At 37.0% G+C, this 22,386-nt stretch overlaps 2 protein-coding genes across 8 annotated transcripts in view; both read left to right on the top strand.

Moving 5' to 3' along the window:
- The window catches only part of LOC129765467 (neurocalcin homolog), a 433,786-nt gene that overhangs the window by 203,070 nt on the left and 208,330 nt on the right, over positions 1-22,386 (top strand). The window lies entirely within an intron of this gene.
- LOC129765465 (neuronal calcium sensor 2) overlaps positions 1-22,386 on the top strand; it is a 279,595-nt gene that overhangs the window by 121,857 nt on the left and 135,352 nt on the right. For all 7 annotated transcript variants that reach the window (XM_055765820.1, XM_055765822.1, XM_055765824.1 and 4 more), the window contains one exon: positions 13,737-13,850. In XM_055765820.1, the coding sequence (XP_055621795.1) occupies positions 13,737-13,850 (114 nt within the window). The remainder of the gene's footprint in view (positions 1-13,736; positions 13,851-22,386) is intronic.

The raw sequence follows: 22,386 nt of genomic DNA, 5'->3' as shown, positions 1-22,386 counted from the left end.
GCCCCTCGTCTCCCGTGTTCGCTTGTTTCGGTTTGTTATTCTTTTTACTCCGAAGACTCTCACAAGTTGTGGGCGGATTCGAGCTCGGAAAAGTTCCGCGAGGCGAAACACTAAGGCCGGCGACTCTGACGAGATGAAGCTTAGTTGAATGTCACGAAAGGAAAGTTGGCTTTGAGATGAAATGAAATGTACAATGTTATTAGATGATCAAATGTTAGATCCGAGAATTAGCAAGTTGAGATGTTTCTGCGAGAACACACGATGTTGTGCCTAGTATAATAAATGTCATGAAGATACAGGAAAAACGGCCTGTCATCCTCTACAGAAAAAGAAGATTAAGACATCTTCCAATTTCGCTGAGTAATTTTGAACAATACATGCGTGATGCGTCTTGCGTATCGCGAAAATGAAAACGATGAGCAATAAAGATGTTCTTTGTTAAAAAGCATAATACAGGATGATATGTTGAAAAATTATAGACCTGCTGCCTTGACCGAATAAAAGAACACAATTCCTCCAGCGATTCGAACAGGGCAGGAAAATGTGACTTTTGCTTGAACGCTTCATATTACACTGGTGATCTGTCTGAAATCCCCGGAAAACGGCCAACGTTGAGTTGCAACTCAAGAACCGAAACGATAATTAACTCATCAGCTCAAAATTAAAAAAGAAATATAATTGTTGTGGAGGTGTACTTGTTTCTGCTTTTATATCGTTTTTTCTGAGTATGTCCATTCTAGGAAACATTTTACTTTAGTTAGTATAGCCATAAGTTCTGTCAGTCGTTTGAAAATTCATAACTCATGAAAAGAATGAGAATGAAAGCTACAATTTTATACAAAGCTACAAAGACATTATATAACAGTCAATATTTTTGGCAAATCTATTCAAAATGGTCCCCAGTCTCCAGTCCCCAGGAACTATTTTTATATACCACTGCGAATCATTCGCAAGTAATTAATAAATATTGTAGCTTTCAATCTCATTCTGTTCATGAGTTATGAATTTTCAAGCGACTGACAGAACGCATCGTCGTTCGACTGTTTCGTTCGTTGACTGCCAGCGAACAGTCAACATTAGAATGAAACTCGATGAAATGACCAAAAGTCGGTCTTCATGACGTCTGATGGAAAGTGCTTGTGTAGGGCCCAACAATAATTTTCAAACATCAGGAGGAATGAAAATAGAAATCGGGATAAAATCAGGATGAGTCATATTGTGTTGTCCAGAAATTTCGTACCGCTTTTTAGGAAAACAAAACACATAATTTTTATAGGCAGGCTTACATATATTCAATTCTAGTCTATATTTTTCATTTCTTTTCGTCTTTCTTTCGTCCATACTTTGGAATGAATCTTCATTGACGAAATGAGGAAAGCATATCAGCAGTAGATGAATTGTTGAGTGTTTTGTTTTAATTTTGATATAATTATAGATATATGTACTATAGTTTCACCACTGAACCATTCAAGTACTTTCAATCTGGAAAAATTCCGAAAATTTGCGATCATATATATTGACAAAAAAGTTAGGTACAGCTTTGTATCAGGAGAATTTAATTCAATGTAAGTATTATTGCATCATTATTCTATTGCGTCACACGCACACAATGTTGTTGTGTTTATGCGTTGCAATTGTATATTGAAATGATCATCATTGAGCGGTTCTGGAGGATTACTGAAATGTGGAATGCATACGGCATGTACCACGAAGTTTTAACGTTATACCACGTTACGCGATACATGTTTTGTGACCAATTTATCTGTTAAATTTCAGAGTTTCTTTGAATAATGATAATCATAATAAAGAAAAACGATTCTTCATTGCCGCAAGGGTAATCAATGCACAATCATTAGGATTAGAATTATTTTGTTAGGGGAACCTGTTTTATGCGGTTACTCTCCCCCCGTATAGAAAAAGTATTGTTTTAAATTGTGTACCAAAAATTATTATTTAAAGCTGACGAATTTTCTGTTAACTCTCAGATCTCATATATCAGATTGCAGTGAAGCTTTGTGGGTGTAAATAAGAGATATAACGGATATCTGGCAACTATGCGGTATCCGGCCGGATACCGGATATTAGAAAATATAAATAATTTCTCATTAACACAAGATAAATCATATAAAAATAGCCCATTAACATCATCCATACATAATTAGAAACAATGTTTGATATTTGAAATGCCAGATATTTTTTCAAAATTAAAATAATATCAATTCTAGCAAATCATGTGAATTGACGATACTCCTTAAAAAGGTCTAGTGTCATCTCGAAAAATTTTTTTGTCAAAAATCGGCATTCTGGGACTTTGTTTTTTTTTGGAGTACAAAACGAAAAGTATGGTTTTGGGTGCCAATAAATATAGTTATCTCGATTTTTCTTTCGGAACTTGCTACGAAATGTTGATTCGCACGATAATATACCCTATGCAAAATATTACCTCATTCGGACTTTATTTACTGGTGTCACAAACGTTAAAATTTGAGTTTCTTTGAAAAACGATGAATCACCGAAAATCGAGGTTTTCAAAAAAGAGTTTGATGAAAAATTTGATTCTTTCGTTACGTTTCTACCAGTTAGAATCATCACATGATGTCGAATTTTCGAAGCATTTTTGTTATCAAACCCCAAAATCGCTAAAGAATTTTGAATCCAATATTTTTGTTAGCAAGCGTATCAATATGTGCCGCTGTTCACAAATGTGCTGCCAGACTTTTGGCCTCTTTATTTATGAGTTTTTATTTTGATTCCAAGGTTTGCATTCTTATTAATTGAGGGGCTTAGAATGCAAGGGGTGTAAGTGACTTGATCGATTTCTCTTCATCAACTTTTTCTTCAGTTGATAACTCAACTGCAAAAACGTTCCAATTTGAGTTTGCTATAGAATCCGATAGATGAGGCTCTGACCTGTCTTCCGCATTGTCAAATACAGTCAAATTGCAGCTAAGTTATGACCAAAAGAGAGAGTCGATGTAGAGAAATCGATGAAATCACTTACACCCGTTTCATTCTAAGCCTTTCAATTATGTTTGGATATTAGTAGTCAGAAACATTGAAATGATTTTGTTCGTTCTGGTTCTTATCACATAATACAAGAAAAGTTATCTGAAAATGGTTTTATGGTTTTCAGAAACTATCTGGGTATAAAACAATTGTAGAAAATATCTGAGTGAATTGGTAACACTGAAACTGACTAGCTCTTTTCATTAAATTCCGATGGAGCGATGTGCCCCATTATGAGATGGATTATAAAATTGTATTTTTATATAAGGAATCATTTTTTAACATTTTTTCATTCAAACTCAATTGATAGCTTTGGTAACATTTGAGAATGTATTAGAGTTTGCAAAATTTATATAAGTTTTTTAATGCTTCAAAAGTCTTATGACAGAAGCTTTGGGTTTGGATCAGTTATGCGTACGACGTAACACAGCTAGAGTTGTTTTCGTTTACGATCTCATCCAAGCCAACATCGACTGTTCTGGATTGTTTTTTTATTGAATAGTTTATTTTTACAGGCTCAGTTACATAAGTTTAAAGGAGCCAAACTCCTATCTGTATTGTTACAAGTATATATAATCATTTTTCATTAATTCTAGTGTTAATGAAGTAGAGAACCGATTACTCGCGGTTTGCTCGAGTTTAGAAGGGTGACATTTTTTTCAGGAAAAGGAAGGGATATAAGGATATGTTGACAATGTTCACACTCACATTCGCACTCACATTCATCATACTCAATTCTTAAGCCTATCTTATATCTAATATGTATTTACATTTCACCTTATTCTATTGTTAGTAAGAAGGGATTTAATTTCTCGCGAAGGAAAAGGAAAAGGAAAATATAAGGATATAAGGACAATCACACACGAAGATCGATAACTTTTAAGAAGACATATATTTGGGACATGTAATCAAGGTCTAACCGAGCCAACACATCTCTCACCGGCACATTGGGCTGTCTTCCTCTGGCCCGAAGAGAGTTTTCTAAATTCGATCTGGCAACAAGATACACCTCGCACGACCAAACAACGTGTTCGATGTCGTGGTAACCTTGGCCACAAGCACAGATATTGCCATCGGCAAGATTAAAACGAAAGAGTAGCGCGTCTAACGAACAGTGATTGGACATGAGTCGAGAGAAGGTGCGAATAAAGTCTCGACTCAAGTCCGGCTTTTGAACCATGGTTTAAGGCTAACCTTAGGGATAATCGAGTAAAACCACCGGCCCAATTCATATAGCGATGGTATTTTTGCGGACTAAAGAATAAAATTCAGTGAAGGCGATTTGACGCTGATAAATATCGCCTTCAATTACACCTACCTTTGCCAATGAGTCAGCCCTCTCATTACCCGGAATTGAGCAATGTGAAGGGACCCAGACAAAAGTAATGACATAACAGCGTCTGGTTAAAGCACTCAAATTTTCTCGTATTCTCTCAAGGAAGTACGGCGAGTGCTTTTCCGGCCTCACTGAACGGATAGCTTCGACAGAGCTAAGACTATCCGTTACAATGTAATAGTGTTCAACAGGTCGTGAGGCGACGCTGTCCAGCGCCCAGTGTATTGCTGCCAATTCAGCAATATACACTGAGCAAGGATTCTGAAGACTGTGGGAGGTGCTAAAAAATTTGTTGAACACTCCAAATCCTGTGGACTCATTCATAGAGGACCCATCAGTAAAGTACATATTATCACAATTGATACGACCATATTTTGCATTGAAGATCGTAGGAACGATCCCCGATCGATGATAATCTGGAATTCCATGGATTTTCTCCTTCATGAACAGATCAAAATGTACAGAGGAATTGATGTAGTCAGGAAAACAAACACGGTTGGGAATATACGAAGAAGGATCAACCTGCATGGAGATGAATTCATGATATGAAGTCATGAATCCAGAATGAAAATTTAGCCCGATCAGCTGCTCAAAATTTCCGATCACCAATGGGTTCATAACCTTACACAGGATGAAGAACCGAAGAGATAATAAATTGAAGCGATCTTTTAGTGGGAGTAGGCCTGCCAAAACCTCGAGACTCATGGTATGCGTTGAGGGCATACATACCAACGCGATACGGAGACAAAGATACTGAATTCGCTCGAGTTTAATGAGGTGTGTTTTGGCAGCTGATTGAAAACAGAAACTGCCATACTCCATCACTGAGAGAATAGTTGTTCGATACAACATTATAAGATCTTCGGGATGGGTTCCCCACCAGGTGCCGGTAATTGTACGGAGAAAGTTTATTCTTTGTTGGCATTTTTTACTCAGATACCTAATATGGGCCCCCCAAGTTCATTTGGAGTCGAACCAGACCCCAAGATACTTGAATGACATAGCATGAGTGATTGGTTTACCCAAAAGTTGAAGCTTTGGTTTTGCTGGTCTATGCTTCCTAGAAAAAAACACCATCTCTGTTTTCTCCGTGGAGAATTCGATCCCTAGCCCAATGGCCCAGGTTGAAAAATTGTTCAAAGTATCTTGTAAGGGTTCTTGCAGGTCGGATTCTTTTGATCCTACGACAGACACTACTCCATCATCTGCAAGTTGTCTTAAGCTGCAATTTTGTGTAAGGCAATTGTCGATGTCGCTTACATAGAATTTGTACAAAAGGGGGCTTAAACATGAGCCCTGAGGGAGGCCCATGTAAGAGACCCGACTTACTGCCGAATCTCCGTGAGAAAAATTCAAATGTTTCTCACAAAGCAAGTTATATAACATATTATTCAATAGAGGCGGCAGACCCCGAGAGTGTAATTTGTCCGACAAAATCTCTATTGAAACAGAATCAAAGGCCCCCTTTATGTCCAAGAATACTGAAGCCATTTGTTTTTTTTCGGCGTAAGCCATTTGAATTTCTGAAGAAAGCAACGCAAGACAATCATTCGTCCCCTTGCCCCTGCGGAACCCATACTGTGTATCTGAGAGTAGGCCATTCGTTTCAACCCATCGATCAAGGCGAAACAAGATCATTCTCTCCAACAATTTCCGTATACAAGACAGCATTGCTATTGGGCGGTACGAATTGAAGTCGGACGCGGGTTTTCCGGGTTTTTGAATAGCTATAACTCGTACTTGTCTCCAATCATCCGGAACAATATTATGTTCCAGAAACCGATTGAATAAATTCAACAAGCGATGTTTCGCCACATCAGGGAGGTGTTTCAACAAGTTGAACTTAATTCTATCTGTTCCTGGAGCCGAATTGTTACAAGAAAGGAGAGCAAGAGAGAATTCTACCATCGAAAACTCGGAATCAAGATCGCACCTATCTTGTGGTATATTTCGAACAATTTTTTGCACAGCAACGGAATCGGGACAAACTTTCCGTGCAAATTTAAAAATCCATCGATGTGAATATTCTTCGCTTTCATTCGATGAAGAGCGATTTCTCATGTTTCGAGCCACTTTCCACATTTTTTTCATTGACGTTTCTCGTGACAAACCTCCCACGAAAGTTCGCCAATAAGCACGTTTTTTCCCTTTGATCAAGTTTTTAAATTGATTTTCAAGGTCCAAATACGTTTGAAAATTCTGAATGGTTCCACGTTTTCGAAAAGCTTTAAATGCGTTCGATTTATCCTGATAAAGCTTGGAACATTGGCTGTCCCACCATGGATTGGGAGGCCTTCGACGAATAGTGGAGCCTGGGATGGGTTTCGTTTGAGCGCGAACCGCGCTGTCATAGATCAAACGAGAAATGAAGTTATACTCCTCCAATGGAGGCAAACCATCTCTGGAATTGATGGCTGGAGCAATCGCGTCCGCATATTTTTTCCAGTCAATGTGTCTTGTGAGGCCATATGCCATGTTTATAGATTCAGAAGAATTCGACCCAATGGTGATGGAAATTTTGATTGGCAAGTGATCACTACCGTTGGGGTCCTGGATTACATTCCACTTGCAATTTAACGATAGTGAATTCGAGCAAAGCGAGAGGTCAAGAGCACTTGGGTTAGCAGGAGGATTAGGTACACGTGTTGTTTCCCCAGTGTTCAAAAGTGTCATATTGAAGCTGTTACAAAGATCATATATCAACAGTGAACGATTGTCGTCGTACTGTTCCCCCCAGGCAGTTCCGTGAGAGTTGAAGTCTCCCAAGATCAATCGTGGCTTAGGAAGGAGTGAGCACATGTCAACAAGTTGCTTGCGGCTAACCGCAGCTCTCGGAGGCCAATACAAACTGACAATATAGAGGTCTTTGCCTCTGATGTTTGCATGACAAGCAACAGCTTCGATCCCTCCAATAGGTGGAAGTTCAATCCTAAAAAATGGGTGGCACTCATTAATCCCACACACTACGTGTGTTAAAAAATGGGTGGCACTCATTAATCCCCAATTAATCCCCCACGTTGACATCGGCAATCCCCTCCGTATCTGTCATCGCGGTCCAAGCGTATTATATTAAAATCGTGGAAAGAGAGATCATTTTGAGAAGAGAACCAGGTTTCGGACAGAGCAAAAACATCACAATTGAGTTTATAAATTAGAAATTTGAAAGTATCCAATTTAGGGATAAGACTACGACAATTCCACTGTAAAACAGTGATATCTCCGACCTCTCTATTTAAATTAGACATCAAGAGAGATAATCATTGCAAGAAGGGGCCATGTTTGCATCAATTGCTGCAAAATTGTCTTTAACACTGGAAGCATTGAGATGACAATGGTTCTGATGGAGTCGGAAACGTTAAAACACGTGAAGATTTGATCCACAAGGTCAGTCAACTTTATAAATCCCGATTGGGAAGTTGAACTGGACGGAAAAACAGGGACAGTTGGGGTTTTTGATGTCCCCTCGAGTGCTGGGCCGTTCAAAGGTGAACCATTCCCACGGAAACCAGGAGGAACCTGATTTTGCTTGTCCGCTGCACTCGATTTTTTAGACATGCTAACAGGGGGTATAACCGGTGGGGCTTGTCCTTGAACTTTGGGAGTGGTCACATTTTTGCGCCGGGGATTCCCTTGGAAAATGAACGGTGTGCCCCCGTTAGCTGTGTCCGCTTCCATTTCGTCAACGGGCAACGTGGCGAAGACATTTTGAGTGTTGATTGATTGTTGTTGGGCAAGTGGAGAAGCGCCCTTTAAAATATCCGCAAAAGTGCGTTTTAAGCGTTCCTTCAAAGAGCGCTTCTGTTTCTCCCAGCGACTCTTGTAAGTTTCACAAGCTGAGAGCACGTGTGGGGATTCCCCGCAATATGGACACTTATGCTCAGTCGCACTGCAGGATTTCCCCTCATGTTGCTCTCCGCAAGTTGCACAGCGCTCCTTGTTGGCACAATAATCTGAAGTGTGACCAACTGACTTGCATTTGTTGCAAGTCATGGGCTTTGGCACGAAGAGTCGCACAGGCAGTCTCAATTTGTCCACCATGACGTAGTCAGGGAGGGCCGAACCAGCAAAAGTTACTCGAAACGAGTCTGACGGCGTGAATTTCGTTTTTCCCTCTTCTTGGGATACTGTCCAAAATTTTAACGCCCACCAAAGGGAGTCTTTTGAATTTACCAACTCCTTCTTTTATCAATTGGCACGTCAGACCCGTTTCAGTTACCACCCCCGAGATTTCTACGTCATGGGAGGGCACGTAGACACGATACTCTAGGGTGAACCTCTCGTTGATCACAATTGCATTTGCGTGTTTCCGATCACTCACGACAACACGCAGTTTGTTCGGCCTAACCTTAGAGATTTCGACCACGGAGGAATAAAATCTTGCCAGATCTTTCGAAACCTGAATGACATTAATAGATTTTCCTTTAGGTTTGGGCCGGAAAAAAACAACCCATGGACCAGCTCCAGGTGCATCGTCTGGATAGACCTTGACACGAGGAGAGGAAACAACTGAGGGGGAGGACGAGGTCGATTGTTGAGCGGGAGCGGGATCAGTAGGACTGGGAGGCAAGTTCGGGAGTTGAACGGAAGCGGGAGATTGAGGGGGCGAAGAGGAAAAGTTTGCCAATTTTCTTGAGGGGGGCTTGTTGAGGTTAATTAACTCTTTCTCTGAAGAGACATCTTCCGAGGGGGGAACGCGTTTGAGCGACTTCCCAGCCCCCGTTGTAGCTAGTGAGGAGGAAACAGTAGTTTCAATCTCCATTTCAACTTGACCTTCTGCCATTACGGCAGATATGAAATAATATATATTGAATTCTTCTATCTTCCTAAACCTGGGGGTCTCCGTAGCCACATTGGTTGCGCGTTCGCTTAGTAAGCGATCGATCGTGAGTTCAAAACTCAGGGCCCTCATTGACCATCTTTGTGTTGTTACAGAATAGCTACGTCCACGCAACAATCATCAGCGATGGAGATCGATCCACGGTCGAAATAAGATCGATTCATTCATACAACTGCTCTGCTCTGCAAGACACATCGGGCTGCTGTTCTATAAATAACTCAACAATGATCAATCAACTGTCTCCGCTGTCCGGTTGTCCAACTGGATAATGGAAGAACAGAAAGAATATTCTTACGCCTAAATGGCTACTGTGTGAATGTACCATATGTAATGGCATAGAAGGAATACTGGCGAATGACAACTGTGTAATGTGCTAATTATAGATATGATAACCATGTAACATGTACACGATTAAAATTCGGCTCTGTTACATCTAAAATGCTAATGAGCCTTGAATAAATAAATGGGATAAAAAAAAAATCTTCCTAAACTTAATATATATATTATACCTAAATCGCACACCAATGCGAATGAAATGAAACGGTGTCCCAATCGAACCACGTGGCAATCGCTCGGTACAGCTGCAACGGTAAATCGCACCACCACACGATGATGGAATCGATGACGATGATAGCTTTACACACAGCGATGATACGGCACACGCACCGCGCCCGCGGTGGAGAACTTCTTCCTCACGCTGGTTGTGATTGCTGCTCTTCTCACTCGCGCAATAAAGAGAACCCCGTTAGGGCGAAATAACTTCACCAGCCACTGATAACGGTATAATCTCCACTATATGACAGACGCGAACAAATTTGCGACCGATGTCTTCGGACTGCGCGAGCTGAATGGATTCTGGATTGTTAAGTTGCATTAATTTCAATGTCAGAAGGAAAAATCTGCATAACCACGAATTTCTCCGCCTTCTAACTGCACGAACTAATTACTCTCACCATGAGCCTGTTGCTAGCATGGCTCGAACATTCAATCGCCATTTTGAAAACATCGATTTTATCAAGGAACAGAATAAAAAATCGTCTTAGACAAGCTCAAACGTTATTAGGTTAAGACAATTAGTTAAGTAGTTAGTATCATTAGGGTTCAATGTCAACCTGTTGATAAATAGTTAAATAAATTAATGAGAAGCGGTCAAAGTTGCATGAAATCATGCAGTTTTAAATATATTATTATTTTATGGAGATAGACGTGGTTTTTGGTGCTACAATACATTTAATTGTATTTATAATAAAAAATGGAAGTTATAAGTACAGAAAAATCCTGCCGATTACTGCGTTTTCCATGTTTTTTCATGGTGGTGCGTTTTACCGACACGGTGTGTCTTACCCAAAGTTCCCCTATATACTGCCATTCCATGCCAAACCGATATATTGGTTCTCAGATTTTCGTGAAAAGTGGTAGTTTTGTTCTTTATCGCAAAACATTACACCGGTTTTTTTTATTTTTTTCAGTAGGGTGACCATTTCCATTTTAGGGTTGTTCGAAAAATTCAACTTTTTCCTCTTTTTTCCAAAAATGACTTTTTTCAAAAATTCGTAACTGTTAAATTACTAGACCGATCAGATGATCGACATATCAAATTAAAACCAATCACCTGAAAAAATATTACAACTGCAAAAAAATCGAATTCTGTGCTGGTTATCATTCATTGCATTCGTTTTTTTATTGTTTTCATAGTCTCGGGACCAAGGGCGCTATGCATTTTTATTTTTATTTCAGAAAAGCTGAGCACATAACATATGCCGAAACCAGAGAGGCGTTTTTTTCGTTTTGAGTTATGACTTTCAAAGTTAACCGATAGCCCAAAAATCTTTTTTCACTTTTTGTTTTTCCAAAAATTACTTTGTTCAAAAAAGTATTACTTTTGAACTACTGGACCGATCCAGATGATCGATATATCAAATTAAAGCCAATTAGTTATCCTTTTTTGAAAAAATGACACATTTGACAATTTATTCAATTCTAGTCGCATACATCCAGTCTAGTAGCATAGAAATATTGAACGAAGACTAAAAATATGTTAACTTTGAAAAATCTTAACTTAGAAACTAAAAATAACACATCTCTGATTTTTGGATATGTTACGTAAAAGCTTTCAGCTTTCAAGAAAAAATATAAAAAAATATGGCATCCTTGTTCCCAACACCATGTAAACTATAAAAATCTAATACAATAAATAATTACGAAATCAAAATCCATTTTGTTATGAATTTTTGTGTTAAAAAAAAGAGGAAAAAATTGATTTTTCGAACCATCGGTTAACTTCTTCTTCTTCAATGGCACTAACGTTCCTAGAGGAACTTCGCCGTCTCAACGTAGTATTACTTGCGTCATTTTTATTAGTACTTAGTTGAGATTTCTATGCCAAATAACACGCCTTGAATGCATTCTGAGTGGCAAGCTCTAGAATACGCGTGATCACAGTGCAAGTCGGAGGAAATTTCTTTGACGAAAAATTCCCCCAACCAGAACGGGAATCGAACCCGAACACCCGGCATGTTAGTTATGACGCTAACCACTCGGCCACGGGAGCACAAAGCGGTTAACTTTGAAAAATTATGACTTAAAAACGAACAAAAAAGCATCTCTGGCTCCGACATATGTTACGTGAAAAAATCCTCAGCTTTCCAGAAAAATATAAAAAAAATATAGCACCTTTGGTACCGAGACTTTGAAAACAATAAAAAACGAATACAATCCATAATAACGAGAGCAGAGTTCGAATTTCCTCCAGGTGTAGCATTGTTTACCAAAAATACCAGGATTTAATTTGATATATCGATCATCTGAATCAGTTTAGTAGCTTAAAAGTTATGAATTTTTGAAAAATGTCATTTTTGGAAAAAAAAAAATTCTAGTCAAATGTTTTGCGATAAAGAACAAAACTACCACTTTTCACGAAAACACTATATCGGTTTGGCATGGAATGGCTGTATATAGAAAATGTAATGTTCAAATTGATGTTTTCCTGTAGGTGAAGAATTACAACTAACTTTTAAGAAGAAATATATTTATTAACACATTAAGGACCACAAAGAAATCTGAAAGACATATATTTTAGGCCAAACTTGTAAGTTTCATTAGTTCGGATTCACCGAATGAGATCGTTCCTTCGGTGTGGATGACACGAAGGCGAGCCATCGGTAGGCCTTGTTAAATTCTTGGCAGACCTAGGATTTAAGCATCAAGTGTAGAAAACACGAGTTATTCCGTGATCCATCCGTAACAGACGGAACGCGAAACACGAGAAAACTTGTGAGCGGTCCTTAATGTGTTAACATATTTTGTCGAAATAATTTCTTAAAATACTTCGGAAATAACCATACAAATAAATTAGGTGCATAGCAGTATTTCAATTCGTCATGTCTTACGAAATGTTCTTAATCATACGAAAATAAAAAAAAAATAGAAAATTGTGAAAAGCTTTTTTTCTAAAAAACTATTTTTTATGCTTTCTGAACACACTGAAGTACACTTTTGATTATTTTTCTTATTGATTAAGGTATTTCCAAAATTAAAAGAAAAATATGGGTTGTATTTTAGGAAGACTTGAAATTTGAATTCAATCGTTATCTTTTTGATGATTTATAAAATCTTTCACAACATGAAGCACTTTCACAACCACGTGTAGCTTCCTCGCATTATCTCATGTTTCACCTCTCAGCACCCTCTCTACCATCACTCTGTACTTGTTCTTGTTCCATTTCAGACATATTTTTCCTTTTTTGGTTCAACCTGCACTTACATACAGCCCCCGCCGCACTGCACCCCCTCCATCACTGCAGGCTCCACACATTCTCACGCTTGACACACCCACACTGACACATACACCACCATCAATATGGCTCCGCTTAGCTCCACTAGCAGCAATTCGGCTCACCACCTCCAGAGGTCGCTTATGATCGTTTTGTCGGCGCTAGTGCTCGCGGCTCGTGGGGATAAGATTCTGGAGCAGTTCATGAGCGCTCGGGACGATGATATGTTGCTTTGTGTTAAGGTGAACAAGTTTGTTTTCTGATGCCACCCGCTTTGGGGCGCGTTTCCTCCTTTTACTCTCTTGACCTACGTTTTGCCGAAAGCTGTTTGCACAATGCTTTGCCTGCGCTTCTTTTTTTTATTATTCATCACCTTCCGTTGCTCCCTCGGGGTGGCGAGTGGAATGCAAGGCTCCCCTGCAATGAGGACACATTGTGTCCTGTGAGTCGCTTTCATTTGAATTTATTTATCCGCCGTTTTTTAATAAATTTTAGATTTCGTCCAACCGCAGCGTCTGATAATTTCTCGAGCCGTTTTAATGATCTCGGAAGCTCTCTTTCGTTTTCGAATAAACGGGACAGCGCATTGTGTGGCTCTGAATACCGCATTACATTTTGCATCATTTGCATGTTGTTATTTTCACGGTTGCGTATTTAAGACTTTCTAATGATCTCCTTAGTTTATTTGGAAATATGATGTGAGATGAGTTGGAAAGCTGGCTACGAAATTTTCCACAATGTGAAAAAATAATTGACGTCTATTTCTTTTTGTTTTTTATTTCAGGATATGGGCTGTTTAGGTAGTAAGGACCGCCTCTCGAAAGAGGATATGGACTTTCTCAAATCACACACTCGATACGACGAGTCCACGATCAAAGAGTGGTACAAAGGATTTAAGGTGAGCAGAAAAGTATAATTACTTTATTTTTCTTCAGTTGGTTAAGTTTGTGTCGATTGCGACCACTTGCAACTTTTTGAAAGAACACTCCTCTCCAACATGAACATCAGCATATTTCAGCCGGCGGAAAGCACACAAAAACGGATGTGTCGTGTCTCAAACTAATTCACCAACAAAGGTAGTGGCGTGAGTGAGAGTGAGTTGTTTGGTGGGTCACGAAACCGCAAAAGCGACGCAAAAAGTAAACAACTCTTTAATTGTTGTGGTTTTATACATATCCCAAAACAAACCGACGCTTTTTACGGGTGTCATTTGATGTGCAAAGAAATATGTAGCAAAGTAAACATATCACACAGCGCGCGATGGTGGTGGCAATGTTGAAATATGACAATCCAACTACTCCTGCCAAATACGTCAGGGTTGTGTTAAGTGGGACAGAATGCATCATCCCCTCTGCAAACGTTTCATTTTGTAGAACAAATAATTTTGGAATAATTTAAATTTGTCGTCATAAAAATTCCTGATGAGATTCAATTAAAATCTTCAAAAATCACGAGTTTTACTCCACTGTATTTATAATAGGCAATTAAATTTCACCTTGAAGTTGAAATATTGTGAAATATTACAATTTCCCTTGAAATAAATCATGATTAATACAGGTATAATGTATGATAAAGTTGTTGAGAAATCAGTGAACTATTCAGGAAAATTACGTTTTGAATACACTGTGAAAATATTACACAAAAATTGAATGTAATTTTAGAATCTTTTATGTCTCAAAGTACCCCCTTTAGATATTTTTAAAATTATTTTTCTGTTAAAAAACTCAATTCAAATATTTGTGTATACAAATTTGTCATATGATAATGAAAATTGTGATTTTAAGTAGCTGTCACCATCAGGGTTACCAAATCTACAGAATAATTTGTATTTATACAGATTTTTCAGACTTTCTGAAAATAATAATCTGTAGATACTGATTATAGATTTTTTTGGTTTGTAGCGGACCGGCGGCCAAGGCACTTTCTTTCACTCTAAAACACAAGAAAACACCACTTCTTGTTTTCAGGAGACAACCGTTCTCCAGCGTGGCTCACTATCGACTCCCTCTTATTTTTCTCATTCCTCTTAATGAAACCTAATCTTACGATAAGCTCCCCGCTATCGTAACACCAAAACATAAACCAAAATTTCTTATCTTAAAACTAGACGCTATAAATCACACGATCCTCAAACAGGATCGTGCAGGAGAAATGTATTTATTTAGGCCCGGCATCGACCGGCCTTATCTGACTCACACGATCCTCAATAAGGATCGTGCGATAAAGATGTTTTTTTTTGTTTATTTAAGATTAACCAGACCTATCTATTTATTTAGGCTCGAGCCTATTGATAATTTTGGGTATACAAAACCCGTCTGGTTTTTTGGTTGCTGCATATCCCCCTACTCAATGAGTTTTAGGGGAAACTAGATGAGTTTTCCCTAAAATTGGTTCGAAAGGTTAGATTTCCTATCTACCTGCTAATATTGTTATCAACCTTCTTCTTTTTTTTTTATATATATATATTTTGCAATAGATTTTTTTTTTATATATATGAATGTGTATTTTTTTTTTTTTTTTTGAATTTTTCCTAATTGTAAATATAATATAATGTAAATATAATATATATTTCTAAATATAATGTTTTGTTTTTTTTTCAAACATTTGCATAAACTCTATAATTTTTATTTTATATAAGATTCTCATTGTTCACCGGCTACTCCTCTTCCGCTCCGTATATCCGTCGACTGGTGACTCGTCAATTGGTTGGTCTCTGGTACTAGGTGTGAGTTTCCGCTTGCCTCCTTCCGCGTTGCGCCGTCTCATCCGTCTTGATCCACTGTTGCGTGTCTCTGGGTTCCATTCCTGAACAACCTTTTAGAACGGTCCATAATTCCACCACGTCATCGTTGGAATGAAATTCAACTTCAAGAACTTGTTTTTGTTTGCTAGTTTTAGAGCTTCATTTGCTGCTCCGGTTGTAGTGTTTGCAATTATAGCAGTTTAGGCTCTCCAATCATTAAATGTTATCTCCTTCAGTTCATCTTTGATCCTTATTTTAGATCCTGTTCATCCTTATCTGGATCCGAGTTATTCTCTTTATCATCAGTTTCCGGCGATAAATAATCATTATTTTTTTAGACTGTTGTAATCTTTTACTTCAACGTAAAGTGTACAAAGTCATTACTTCAATTATGAAATCCAGTTCCATCATGAATTCTACTACTTTCACTTCAGTGTCCTTAGGATCAGATGGTGATCACGATTGCTTCTTGTTGTTTTCGCTTCGTCCTGCCCAGCACCCAACACCATTGACCATCGACCTTCCGCATGACTCGTCGTCCATCCATCCTGAACAACCGGCTGGGATGCCGAATCGTTCCTCTTCCCATCAGCGGTATGCCGAATTTTGTTCTTGCCTTCCCTGGCCACGTCTCGCACCTAGTTGGAAGTCCATCGTCGCACCATCAGAGCGACCATCGTGTGATATTTATTCATTCTATACACAACACCTTACATATATTTCGATTACATTTCCGTGCAGTTTACATACATATTCTCTTTTTGTATAACGTTTCTTTTTTTTCTCAATTTGTTTTTTTTTTGTTTTTTAGTATGATTTTATAATTTGTAATATTCAAATTATTATTGGTTACTCTCATTTCTACGTATTTATATTCATCTGCTTATTCAGATAACTTTTCTATGCATGTCATATTTGTTTTTTTTTCTTTTTTTTTATAATTTCTTGTATAATTTATATTCGTTATCCATACAAGCACGTTGTACGCCGTATTTTTTTTCAGGTAGAATTATTAACACAAGAACAATGTGTTTTACATGCTTTTTTTTCTCTATTTTTCACGCCAAAGTTTGCGTTTTCATAATGCTTTGCTTCTTTTTTTTTTAAATGGTTGTGTTTTTGTTTATTTTTTTTTTCTTTACCATCCATTCCTTCCATTCTTACCGTTCCTCTGTTGATTGGTGCATCTCTTACTCTTTTCTTCTTCTCCACGGATGCGGAATGTCACTCCGGTTCTAGTCCTAAAAATAAACCGTGGATGCCTTCTCCCCCCTCTTTTTGTAGGTCCTAGGCGGGATCTGTGAAAATACTTAGATTTTTATTATTATTGGTATATAAAAATAATTTTACACCAAAAGAGGAAACAAATATTGCATGTCTTCCATAATATCTTATTTTGACCTTTTTATGACATTCATTTTTATATATATTCATACACATTCCGGGGCGCGCCTCCCTTGTCCATTCATTCTGTATTTTCTCATTCATCCTCTTCATGCAATGTACACACTTTTATAAATGTGACTGAGAAAACGAGAAAAAATCACACACTTGGAGAAATACAAACGCACAATCGATAATAACTTTTTCCTTAAATGTATTTCGTCTCCTATATAGTATCAATGTAATTCACTCATGCATCATTCATTCATACTGGGACGTCTCCCTTGTCTTGTCACTCTCATTTATCTCATTCAAATAATTGAATATAGGTTTAGATACGTTTGTGCAACTCGTGAATCATTATTAATGCTATCATTGTCAATTTTTTTTTCAACTGTTCAAAAAAAAAATTTTTACTTCACTTGTGCTTTGACTCTTACAGTTAAATTTAATGAATTCGCCTTACACCTTTGTTTTTCTCGATTATTCCTCCTTGATTGTCTTTACGCTTTATATATAAATCATATTTTTCATTCGTTTCATACATTTATCCTTTCTCCATTAATTTTTTTTTTCATTGAATTTTCTCTGTAATTTTTTTCTTCTTTAAAAAAAACCCTTCTTCTTCCTATTATTCCCTTTTTCTTCCTATTATTCTATCTCTTCTGTGATTTCATTATCCTCTTTAATTATTTCACCGATTTATTTTCCCCCTAAATAATCTTTTTTTCTTTTGTATCTGTTAACCATGGCTACCCTAACAGAGATAGCTTAGCTATTCTGGTTATCCTTATGTCGCCTATAATTATTGTTGTTATTTTTGTAATAACCCCCGTTTCTATTATTTTCCCTATAGTTTTCGTTGGGATTGGAATTGTTGTTATTATTATAGCCGTTATTGTTATCGAAGTTTCGAGTTCCTTGATAATTGTTGTAATTTTTTCCAAAATTGATATTATTTCTTCGATAATTTCTCTTATTCCCTCTGTAGTTATTGTTATTTCCTCGATAATTGTTGCGTTGTTCTCTATAATCGTTTTTATTTCCTCTTCTGTTGTTTTTGTTATTACGATTGTAGTTGTAGTTGTTGGCTTGTGTGCTTCTATTGTAATTACTCTGTTGTTGTTGCGATGTTCTCATCCTTGTTGACTGCAGTCTGTTGTGGATCTCGCGTAGTTCTTCCTCCTCATCGATTTCTTTCTGAAGCCAGTCAAGTAATTTAGGGAATGTTTTATCCCGTTGTGATTTTCCTGTCAAGGCTAAAGCTCTACTTCTGAGACCCGCTAAAAAATGCTTCCTCAAAACAGTGTTCGCATACGACTCATTTCCGTGTTCCGGCAGAGCGCTTACGAACCTATATAATTCTTTAGCGCGAATTTTGTATTCGTTATAAGATTCGTGACTGCTTTGTTTTAGTGTTTCAATCTCCTTGATAATTGCTCCAATACATTTTTGTAATTGAAAACCATTTTTTAAATTTTGTTTCACATTGACCCATGTGTCGCCTTGTATATCATGAAGACGCATGAGAGCCTCGCCTTTTAGTTTTGTATATACTACATTTAGTAGTGGTTGTTGGTCAGCATTTTCAGGAAAGGCATTTGAAAAATAATCAATCTGCATCAAAAAAGGCTGCAACTCTTCTGATTTGCCATGGAATTCCGGGATACATTGTATCGCCGTTACCATTGGAAATTCATATGCAGCCTGGTTTTGCACTGTCGTTTGAATTTTTTCTTCCAGTTCGTGAAATTTTTCCTTCCATTTTTCCAGTAGCGTGATTACTTCCTGGGTTTTCTTTTTCTCTTGCTTGAGGGCATCCTCGACTACCTGGAACGATGTTCGTAGTTTTTTTATCTCTTCAGATGTTTTCCGGTTGCTTTCTACCAACAAAAAGTTTTTTTCAGCCAATTGGGAATTTTCACGGTCTGCATATTTTAGTTTCGTTTTACTCTCTTTCAGCCTGGATTTACACTTATAAATATTTTCCTGGTTTGCTTTCTTCTTCTTCATCATCTTTTTGGCTTTAAGAGGCTTTAAGTTTTGGGGATTTGCTTTATTCGACTCGGTGGTTTGTCTCTGTAGCTCTTCGATTTTTCTCTCCAGCGATTTTTTCTCCTTCTCGATAGCTGAGTGGAAATTTTTCTCATTTTTGAGCTGTTTCTCCAATCGACCAATCTCTTGTAAATTATTAGAAACTTGTGCCTTTAAATCAGTCTTATTACGAATTTTTCGTTCTAGAGTTTTATTCAATCTATGTTCGAATAGTTTTAGCTCTTGAAAATGATTCAGCTTATTCGATAATACGCTTTTTTCTTGCTTGAGATTCAATATGTCTAATTTCATGCGATCCTTCTCCTTTTCAAGCTTTACAACTCTTTGTTCAAATTCGACGATTTTAGATTCCAGTTTACATTCGTGATCCTTAAATGTTGTACCCTTGCTATCGAGCACGTTCGCTTTGACGCTAACTCGATCTGATGGGGCAAGTTTAATTTCCCACTCGGAAACTTCCTTCTCAATGTTCTTCTCGATTCTTATTAACTGGTACTTCACATTTTGAATGAATCGCTCGTATGAAACTTTGAAATCCATTTTTTATATTGAAACAAAACCCAACGATTCAAAATTACTATGAGTACCAATGATAAGTCTTCATGGATATATTATGGACGATTTTTAACCATGTTAATTCAATAGAGCCAAACTTTTTATGCTTCTTCTTCAGCAACTTCTTCTCAAATGGAAAATTGTTAAATGCATATCGTAAATAAAACATACATTTTTTTTCTATTGTATTTTGAATTTCATTTTCGGAAGGAGAAAAAAAAATTCCAGAAATCCCTTTTATAACAATTCTTATCTTCATGTACGTAAATTCTCAATCACAACTGCACAATACAGCAATATCATATTTCTTCGCTTTCAAATATATATTCAGACATCAATGCAAGTTTGAACCAACGCATTATGAAACAGTAGATATTAAATTATCAAAACGCATGACTAATTAAACCATGTTTAAAATAGAGATCTATTTTTTTGATAATTATGAATACACTTGATTTTGGTTTTTATTAATAGCATCAGTTTACAAAAAATCTTCATAATTTTAATTTTAATTCAACGGGTAAAATTGAGATAATTTGATGAAAAATACATTTTCTTTTGATACATGGAAACACGATAACAAAGGTATAGTTAATATTCTCAAAGTTCATAGTTCATAGTTTTGTATCATTATGATATTTAATGTCTTTTTTATTTATATATGAACATCACAGTAATTCGTATATTTTCAGGTCTCGCACATTGAATTTTCCCGACTTTATCTTTTGAAACAATTGCTGCATTCACTATCCCTAATACAACAATACCTTTCTTCATTTATTTTTCATATCATAATATCAATTTCAATAAATAAATATAATTAGTTAATTTGACAGATCCAAACAATCTTCTTCTCAAATAGAAGACGATTATATTATGGATAAAGAAATGCAAGGAAATTTAAAAGAAAACGTTAGGAGTATGTGAGGACTATTTTTTTTTAAATATATCTGTTATATTGCTATTGTGTATTTTTAGACGTTATTGGGAAAAAAAAGATATAATTGATATAAACTCCAGAAAATATATATATATATATAAATATATATATATATATATATATATATATATTTAACTTCATTCAGTTTTAACTCTTCCGGTCATATTAAATTTGGGCATGGGCGTCGTACTGATCGAAATTATTATTATTTATTTATTTATTTTTTTAAAAAACAGTACTTTTGCCATAGATACTATAAATGTGTAATTAATGGCAGCAATATGTATCCGAAAAGATCAACACTTTTCACTTTTAACAAACAAAGATTTTGTTGCTTGAGACACTATGCGATTAGGAGCACCGTATTGATTCGTGAACAGGTTCACTATACATCAAGTTATTTTCATTTAAATTTTAAATTAAAAAAAAAAACTGCTTTCGCATTTTCCAATTCGATAGAAAGTAAATTGCTTCACACGAATAGGGGTGAATTATTCTGACGTTTGTTTTGTGACAAGGTGAGGGTTATAGCTCGTGCATAGAATGATCGAATTCGACTTAAACGGATTTAAAAAAAAAAATCCAAAAGATTATTTTAGTCGAATCGTAAAATAGAATAGTTTTAACGTTTTTGTTTACTTACCCAACTGTAATCACCAAAACTTCCTTAATCCGCATCTTCTTCTTTTTCTTGCAACTTTAGGCGTACAAAAAAAAATGTGCACAACACTACACACACTTGGAAAACTTGGCAAGTGTTTTTCCGGGCTTGGTAGTACAACAGTTAGTGATGAAATTTGGTCACTTTTTTTTTCGAAATTCGCAATTCACCGGAACTTTATCAAACTTTAGCTAACCGTAGGTGCCGACCTGCCACTGTATTCTTCACCACGGGATGATGACGGAATTTATTCTCTCTACACTCTAGGGTTTATCAATGAAGTAACACAAAACTATAACCATATGCCGATTGATTAATTGATTGCTGGCTGGAGAAAACCCTAGTCTTCTTTTGAACGGAGCAATTTTTCTTCTTCTTTACGGCTTCACTTCTGGCACGCGCAGCGAGACCCAATTCTTTTTCTTGCACTCCACACACTGCAACTCACCAGACAGAAATTGGCCCTGTACTTATAAGTACTTTTTACCGCTGTCACCACAATGTAGCGGACCGGCGGCCAAGGCACTTTCTTTCACTCTAAAACACAAGAAAACACCACTTCTTGTTTTCAGGAGACAACCGTTCTCCAGCGTGGCTCACTATCGACTCCCTCTTATTTTTCTCATTCCTCTTAATGAAACCTAATCTTACGATAAGCTCCCCGCTATCGTAACACCAAAACATAAACCAAAATTTCTTATCTTAAAACTAGACGCTATAAATCACACGATCCTCAAACAGGATCGTGCAGGAGAAATGTATTTATTTAGGCCCGGCATCGACCGGCCTTATCTGACTCACACGATCCTCAATAAGGATCGTGCGATAAAGATGTTTTTTTTTGTTTATTTAAGATTAACCAGACCTATCTATTTATTTAGGCTCGAGCCTATTGATAATTTTGGGTATACAAAACCCGTCTGGTTTTTTGGTTGCTGCAGGTTTTCATTCAGATTTACAGATTTATCAGAATAACGATTCAATATTAGTTGGCTTAATCTGGATAATATTTTTCCCAACTCACCAATTTTATTCATATGACACTCGTATCAGTTTGAATCGGAGTCATTTTGACATTCCTGTGTAGCGTCTAGTAC

Source organism: Toxorhynchites rutilus, chromosome 2, assembly GCF_029784135.1.
Source record: "Toxorhynchites rutilus septentrionalis strain SRP chromosome 2, ASM2978413v1, whole genome shotgun sequence".
Taxonomy (NCBI): Eukaryota; Metazoa; Arthropoda; class Insecta; order Diptera; family Culicidae; genus Toxorhynchites; species Toxorhynchites rutilus.
The sequence above is the reverse complement of the archived record's forward strand: the minus strand, read 5'-3'. Positions and strand labels throughout refer to the sequence as shown.